Source organism: Macaca thibetana, chromosome 11, assembly GCF_024542745.1.
Source record: "Macaca thibetana thibetana isolate TM-01 chromosome 11, ASM2454274v1, whole genome shotgun sequence".
NCBI classification, from domain to species: Eukaryota; Metazoa; Chordata; class Mammalia; order Primates; family Cercopithecidae; genus Macaca; species Macaca thibetana.
The window spans coordinates 53,915,402-53,923,200 of NC_065588.1; the positions used below are offsets into that span (position 1 = coordinate 53,915,402).

General features: G+C 57.3%; 1 protein-coding gene across 5 annotated transcripts; it reads left to right on the plus strand.

Annotated features, from left to right (window-relative positions):
- Positions 1–241: 241 nt before the first annotated feature.
- ARHGEF25 (Rho guanine nucleotide exchange factor 25) lies at positions 242–7,379 on the plus strand. Of its 5 annotated transcripts, XM_050747294.1 has the most exons (16): positions 242–441; positions 696–810; positions 3,059–3,273; positions 3,394–3,489; positions 3,570–3,646; positions 3,824–3,890; positions 4,146–4,249; positions 4,460–4,529; positions 4,644–4,733; positions 4,817–4,909; positions 5,095–5,145; positions 5,366–5,443; positions 5,649–5,849; positions 5,972–6,152; positions 6,420–6,631; positions 6,916–7,379. In XM_050747294.1, exons 1-16 carry the CDS (start codon positions 343–345, stop codon positions 7,024–7,026), a joined length of 1,860 nt encoding a protein of 619 aa, XP_050603251.1. In that variant the 5' UTR covers positions 242–342; the 3' UTR covers positions 7,027–7,379. The 5 variants fall into 5 exon arrangements, with proteins under 5 accessions (XP_050603251.1, XP_050603255.1, XP_050603252.1 ...); XM_050747298.1 differs by lacking the exon at positions 5,972–6,152 and having other exon boundaries at positions 253–441; XM_050747295.1 differs by lacking the exon at positions 5,366–5,443 and having other exon boundaries at positions 307–441.
- The last annotated feature ends 420 nt before the right edge of the window (positions 7,380–7,799 follow it).

Below are 7,799 nucleotides of genomic sequence, written 5' to 3' on the forward strand. Positions count from 1 at the left end.
GGTGATAGGGAGATCCCTGTGTGCCCTCCCAGTCCCTCTGCCTCCTGAGGACCTGGGGAACGGGATGCACCAGCGGGCTTTGTAGTAATACTGCGAAACCCTGGGCCACACTTCGATGTTGGAATTAGTATTAAGAGGGTGTTTTTTTGTTGTTCAACCATCGTTGTAGAGAAAAGAACAACCCTACCCCCTTTGCGAAGTTTGGCTGGGGTGGGAGTGGGGGCGGAGCCGGGCAGGGGGCGGATTCCACAGCAGCAACTCCCTGGACGAGAGCAGGCCTCAAAGCCCCCCAGCTTCCGTGCCCCCTCGAACCTGAAACGTGGAGCTGAGTGGGGGTTCAGTATGAAGCCCCCGGACCGCCCCGCCCCTGGCCGCACTGACCGGATACTGGGGGTCATGGGGAGCATGCTGCGCGCATGCGCCCTCCCCGGGCAGGAGGGGGTAAGAATGGGGGCCCGCGGTGGGGTCGGGGGTCTTTCGGGGCCTTCAGGAGGGCTGCACCCACAACTCAATTTATCCGAAAACGAGTTCTGCGGGGCAGTCGCAGGAATACATGAGTTCCATTACGAGGGCCTTAGCCCCGTTCTGGGCGACCTTTTTATAATAATGTAGATTTTGACAGGTGGGAGAAGGGGAAAGGGGAGGTCAGGGCTGCCTAGGAAGGGGGGTTCCTTACAGTGGTTCTGTCCCCGCAGCCCCCGAGGAGAAGCCCCCTAGGGTCGGGGGATACCGAGCCAGAGTCTGAACGTACGGAGGGAGATCACAGAAGGGACCGCGAAGATGAGGTCCTCGCCTGGGCTCTGCAGCCCGGTAAGAAGCTGGGGGTGGGGTGGGGCAGTTTGCTATCCTGCGCCAAGTGGCGAATTCAAAAATATTCTGCTTTTATTAGCATAAAGTTCGCATCTAATTTGCATGAGACCCATTTAATCGCAGAGACCTCCACTCTTCTCGCCCTCGAGTCCAATGTGTGTCCCCCATCCCAGCCGGTACCGAGCCCCCGCAGGCAGAGTGTCCCCGCGCCCCACCCCTGGCCCCTCGCCAGCCCGGGCTCCAGGACTTCGCCTTAATTGGCGATTAGTCTTAGCTGGAGTCCCGGGGCCTGGAGGAAAGAAGGGTTCTGAGAGAGGGCGGCATCTGGGTTGTGTTCACCCACAAAAGGCTCCCCATACACGCACCCCGTACCGGGGGTCCTCTGTCCACGCGGCCGGGGACAACCCCAAACCCAGAACATCTTCGCACAGGCCAAGGCCCCATCCACCGAGTGCTCCTTCACCTCAGAGGCCAAGGGAAGACCTGGGCAGACCCTGCCGACAGGCTGAACCCCGACCCCAGCGCTCCAAAGAGCCCGCGATGCGGGAGGGAGGGGGACCCCGGGGCGGGGGAGCCCAGGCTGGGGAGGGAAAAAAGCGCTGGGGACATGGAGTGGGAACGTGGTGGTGCCTGGGGGAGGGGCGATCCGGGCGGGAACCCGGCGCAGGCAGGAGGGGGAACGCGATGGAGAGGGCGGAGCTGGGCCGCAGAGGCCCCGCCCCGTGGCGGCCCCGCGGCCAGGCCTGTTATTCAGCTCGCCGCTCCGCTGGGACCCGCACAGCGCCAGTAGCTCGGGGGTCGGCTCTCGCCTCCTCCCCGGCCCGGGCCTAGAGCCACCCCCAACCAGAGGCCGGAGACAGCTGGAGCCGCTGCCGCATCCCGGCCCAGCCTCCCCTACCATCCCTCCCACTTCCACTGGACATCTGGACCCTGGGCCCCCGCACCGACAGGGTTCCGGAAACCCTCCCCGCCCAGCCCGGCGGCCGGGCCCTGCGCCTCCCTCTCTCTAGAGACCCCCAGCCCGCCTCAAGACTAGACTTCCGCCTACCCCTGGACACCTCCACCCGGTCCCCTCCCTCCCCCACTCCCACAGCCTGGACCGGGGTAGGAGGGAGGGGGGGTGTGCGCCCAGCGCCGTCCCCGCCCCGCCCCCCGTGAGTCCCCCTGCATGGCCGGCCCGGGTGGGGGACGCGGGGGGGCCCGGGCGCCATGCGGGGGGGGCACAAAGGGGGTCGCTGTGCCTGTCCCCGTGTGATCCGAAAAGTGCTGGCAAAATGCGGCTGCTGCTTCGCCCAGGGGGGACGTGGTGAGTGCCAGGTCGAAAGGGCCCAGTGTTGAGTGGGGGGCGGGCTGGGGGTTCAGGGCATCTGTTTGCCCTGGCCCTTGGGATTTAGGGTTGGAGACTGTATGCGTTTTCCAGCAAAGTGGTTTCTTAAGTGATCCCTAAGGTCCCTTCTGCCTCCAAATTTATGTTAGTTCAAGTTATGGAAATTGGGGAAGGGGCAGGGAACTCATCTCTTTCCCTTAGTCAAATGGGTTTGAGAAAAACCCATCCACAATCCCCTTAGGCCTAGAACCGATTATCTTTCCTCAAACCTTTTGCTAAGAATCTACTTCTGAAGAGGGACAGGGGAATGGAGGAATGAGAATGAGGTGGTTCTACAAGGGGCTTTATAAGGAATCACAGCTCTTCTGTCCCTGAGCCCAGGCCATAGATAACCCTGATGGACCCTCCTCACTGGCCTCCTCTATTGGGTCTACGCATGTGTTGGGGAGGTGGGCTGCAGAAGTCTTTTCTTTTTATAGTGATTACTGCAATTGGTGGAGGAGGGGACTGGGAGTGGCAGATGGACCCAGCTCATCCTCCCCCCTTCCCAGAGAATGGTCTGTACCCATTGAAAGGGGGAGGGTTGTAGGAGAGCAGATGGCCACCCCCAGCTTCCAGTGTCTGCCCAGATGGCTGCCCCCACCCCCATATCTATGCTATGCTCAGGATATGGGGAACCTCCACATGTAACTGGGGGTTCCAGGTCTGGAGAGCCAGGTGTTTACCTTACTGTGCTTTCTCCCAGGGGTGCCCTGGTGAAATTTTCTATCCTGGGGGCAACTCAAATGAGGATGGCAAGAGAGTGAGCCCTTGGAGAGAGAGGCTGAGCATCATGGAGAGAAGACCCTGGGAGATCCCTGGGGACCCTGAGTCTGGAGCTGGGGCAAGGTCTATCACCTCCTCTCTTTTTCCTCCCATTAGAATCCTATTCCATTGCTGGCAGTGAGGGGAGTATATCAGCTTCTGCTGCCTCCGGTCTGGCTGCCCCCTCTGGCCCCAGCTCTGGCCTCAGCTCTGGCCCCTGTTCCCCAGGCCCCCCAGGGCCCGTCAGTGGCCTGAGGAGATGGTTGGATCATTCCAAACACTGTCTCAGTGTGGAAACTGAGGCAGACAGTCGTCAGGCGGGACTATATGAGGTGAGCAGGGAATGGCACCAAAGCATGTGGGGACATCTATGAAGGACACTGGCAGAGAGGGCAGGTTGGGGCTACCCAGCTACTGTCCCTGACCTCTGACACTTGATTTCTGGCCCCCAGAACTGGATGTTGGAGCCAGCTCTAGCCACAGGAGAGGAGCTGCCGGAACTGACCTTGCTGACCACATTGTTGGACGGCCCTGGAGATAAGACGCAGGTGTGAGGACAGGCTCTGGGGAGGCTCCTTTCACTCAAGGGGCATTCATTTGCTCACCCTAGGATGTTCTTTCCTTCCAGCCACCTGAAGAGGAGGCTTTGTCCCAAGCCCCTGAGAGTGAGGCGGAACAGAAGAAGAAGGCTCTGGAAAGGAGTATGTAAGTGTCCACAGCCCTTCCCTGCAGTTGCACAACTTCCAGAAGACTGTCCCTCACATTTTAGATGGAATTTCCTTCAAGGTTGGCTATGATGATGAAGGGGAGGAGGGAGGAACGGGTTGAACCAAGGATGAGCTCCGACACTGAAGTGGGGGCCTCCTCCTGCTTTCATCCTAGGTACGTCCTGAGTGAACTGGTAGAAACAGAGAAAATGTACGTGGATGACTTGGGGCAGATTGTGGAGGTAGCTCCCTTTACCCCTTCCCAGCCCCTTCTGCCTGCCTTTCCATCTGCCCAGGGCTATTTTCAGGAGGTGCCTGGGTGCTCCTCTGTCTCACCTCTCAAGTCTCCCCACTCCTGGACCTTCCTACTCTGGGGGCAGGGCGGCTCCCACCAGGGAGGGGGAGGTGGAACACACCCTGGATATGTGTACAGGAGCACCATTAAGGTGGGGAGGGGGCCACCACATGCTCATGACCCAATCTCAACTTTCCCACAGGGTTACATGGCCACCATGGCTGCTCAGGGGGTCCCCGAAAGTCTTCGAGGCCGTGACAGGATTGTGTTTGGGAACATCCAGCAAATCTATGAGTGGCACCGAGAGTGAGTGGTGGAACCCTGACAGCTAGTTGCTGGGGAGGGGCCCTCATCTGGTTGTCCCTGTATCCCAATATCAGCCCACTGCGACTTAAGGAATGTTTGGAGAAGTTTTGTAGGGCACACTACCAGGCAGACAGCTCGAAATTGCAGGGAGTGGGCGAGGTGGGGGTTCTGAAATGTATTTGCCCTGCCCTTCTCTACCAACCCCTCCAGCTATTTCTTGCAAGAGCTACAGCGGTGTTTGAAAGATCCTGATTGGCTGGCTCAGCTATTCATCAAACACGTGAGGCTTGAGGGGGCGGGGCCGGGGCGGGGCTTAGGAATGGGCTGGGATTCTCTGGAGATGTGTCCTCCCTCCTTGCCCACCCTACTCTCTCTTAAACATTACCCCTGTTAGGAGCGCCGGCTGCATATGTATGTGGTGTACTGTCAGAATAAGCCCAAGTCAGAGCATGTGGTGTCAGAGTTTGGGGACAGCTACTTTGAGGTCAGTGGCTAAGATGTCTTGGTGGGAAGGAGGACAGAACTGGGACTTTCCAGGCTGCATAACCACCCTGTCCCTGTCCCCAGGAGCTCCGGCAGCAGCTGGGGCACCGCCTGCAGCTGAACGACCTCCTCATCAAACCTGTGCAGCGGATCATGAAATACCAGCTGCTGCTCAAGGTCAGGACCCCCTTTTTCCTGGGGGCACAGCTGGCTGGCACAGCCGTTTCATCATTCATCACCCCAGGGTTCTTAAGGCTTCCCCAGACTTCCTGAGGGCCCTCACTGGTGTCCTCAGGGGAGGATGTGAGAGCTTCTAAGGGTGTCCTCACGACCTCTCTGAGCATTTCTTCTCTCTGTCTTAGGATTTTCTCAAGTATTACAATAGAGCTGGGATGGATACTGCGGAGCTAGAGGTGAGGACCCCCAGATCTTCCAGGACACACCATGTGCTCCTTATCCTCCTAGTCTATCATGGGTTCCCCCAGCCCCTTGGGTGGTTTACAGCTGTCTGGTTTTTAGGGGGAGGCTGTTTGGGGTTGAGACACCGTCTGAAGAGGCAACTGGCTGAGGAGGCCTCTTTCCCAATAATGACTCTCTTCGCCCAACAATGTGCCTCCCTCACCTGTGTCCCAGCAAGCTGTGGAGGTCATGTGCTTTGTGCCCAAGCGCTGCAACGATATGATGACGCTGGGGAGATTGCGGGGATTTGAGGTACGGAGATAGGGCAAGAAACTGGAGGCCCGATGCTCTTCTGCCCCAGCGCTAGCACTCTGGAAGTCCTTATGGGGAGTTGTCTTCTCCTGGGGCTGACCCCATGGTTGGTTGGTTGGTTGAGCATGTCAGGGGAGGAAGGGAGGAGCAGAGAATTGCCCTTTTTCTTGTTCTTTTTCCAAGGCCACTATCCCTTTCGTTTCAGGGCAAACTGACTGCTCAGGGGAAGCTCTTGGGCCAGGACACTTTCTGGGTCATCGAGCCTGAGGCTGGGGGGCTGCTGTCTTCTCGAGGTCGAGAGAGGCGCGTGTTCCTCTTTGAGCAAATCATCATCTTCAGTGAAGCCCTGGGAGGAGGAGTGAGAGGTGGAACACAGCCTGGATATGTATACAAGAGCAGCATTAAGGTGAGAAGGGGGCCACGAGAGAGGGCTTGGACAGAGAAAGCATGAGGCCTCTGAGAGGATGTCTCAGAGGAGCCAGAGAGGGTCTGAGGAATCTGGGGGCTGTCTCCTATCTGCCAATTCAGGTGAGCTGCCTGGGACTGGAGGGGAACCTCCAAGGTGACCCTTGCCGCTTTGCACTGACCTCCAGAGGGCCAGAGGGTGGGATCCAGCGCTATGTCCTGCAGGCTGCAGACCCTGCTATCAGTCAGGCCTGGATCAAGCATGTGGCTCAGATCTTGGAAAGCCAACGGGACTTCCTCAACGGTGAAGCTTTCATCCTTTCTCCCTGATGGGCTCCGTCAGCCCCTTGACCTCCTGAATCCCTCCCTCACTGCCCAGTCTCCAGTACCTACCCTCTGACCATGGCCCATCCCCTTTTCTACTGCTAGCTCAAAATTTGATAGAATCCCCTAAAACCCCAAGCAATTTACATTGGCTGACAGGGAGGGAGGGCAAAGTAGGAGAATGATACAGGCCCTAGGGAAGAGACCTGTCTCTGCAGTAACCCTCCTGTTCCTCTCTTTGCTCCAGCATTGCAGTCACCCATTGAGTACCAGAGACGGGAGAGCCAGACCAACAGCCTGGGGCGGCCAGGAGGGCCTGGAGTGGGGAGCCCTGGGAGAATTCGGCTTGGAGATCAGGCCCAGGGCAGCACTCACACACCCATCAATGGCTCTCTCCCCTCCCTGCTGCTGTCACCCAAAGGGGAGGTGGCCAGAGCCCCCTTGCCCCTGGATAAACAGGTATGATGAAGAGAGCTCCCTCATTGTAGGCATAAAAAGGGGAGAGCCTCTCTTGTTTTGGGACCCCAAGCTCGCTCCCCATATCATTCCTTTTTTCTGGTCCTTCCTACTTCCCATCCCTTACCCTTCTCCCCTCTATTTTAACTCTGGAGAAGCTGATAGTCTCAGACAGTCTAAGATATCTGGCAAGAGGAGGTGGCTTGGCTAGGAACTTAAACTGAAAAGAGAGAAGTGAGGGTAGATTTCTGGCCTTTTTAATCCTCTGACTTGAATCTTTTCTTCAGGCCCTCAGTGACATCCCTCAGGCTCCCCATGACTCTCCTCCAGTCTCTCCAACTCCAAACACCCCTCCCTGCCAAGCCAGACTTGCCAAGCTGGATGAAGATGAGCTGTAACTGGTGAAAACCATGGGGGTGGTGCTGACTCAGCTGCCTATTCCCCAAGAAGCTTCAGGGCAGTCCTTCTGGCACTGCTCCAGAATTCTTCCTTCTTGGTGTGTCTGGAGGAAGGGTGGGCAAGGCTGGGAGGGATATCAACTTGGAGGAGAGCACCTAGACCCAAGGACTTTTTTCTGCCCAAGGAACACAGTTTCCTTCAGCTCCCACCCCTATGCATGCATCATGGTTCCCCCAAAAGGAGGATATGTGGGTGGGTGGGAGGGCTGGGGCAAGGGCCAGATAGAAATTATTGGTTTCGTTTTTTAATTTTGTTTTTCCTGTTTTCTGAGAATAAAGGTTTTGTTATATCACTGAGGCTGCTGTCTTGGCAGAGGGAAGGGGAGGCCGTAGTCGGGGTAGGTGGGGTGAAGTGATATGGAAGAGACCAGTTGGCCCCAGCCATTGGAGGAGGGGGTCTGGTGAAAGGAGAAGGGGACAGGGTGTAAGATAAAAGATGTTGCTATCTTTATCCCTCAACTGCAGTTGCAGCAGTTGAGGGACAAAGACTGAGGCATGGAACCACTGGAAAGCCCTAGATTCTTCTTCTTCTTCTTCTTTTTTTTTTGTAGAGTTAGGGTCTCATTATGTTGCCCAGGCTGGTCTTGAACTCCTGGGCTCAAGTGGTCCACCTGTCTTGCCCTCCCAAAGTGCTGGGATTACAGCCATGAGCCATTGCACCTGGCCAGCCCTAGATTCTTGATGTATCATCTTTACCCAGCCCTTCTTTTTCC

Bases quoted from the DNA above. Each gene is read 5' to 3' on its own strand.
- ARHGEF25 (XM_050747294.1), top strand. From the start codon at position 343: ATGAAGCCCCCGGACCGCCCCGCCCCTGGCCGCACTGACCGGATACTG. The intron at 442-695 runs GTAAGAATGGGG...CTGTCCCCGCAG, and splicing joins CCCTCCCCGGGCAGGAGGGG to CCCCCGAGGAGAAGCCCCCT. The intron at 4,530-4,643 runs GTGAGGCTTGAG...TACCCCTGTTAG, and splicing joins CTCAGCTATTCATCAAACAC to GAGCGCCGGCTGCATATGTA.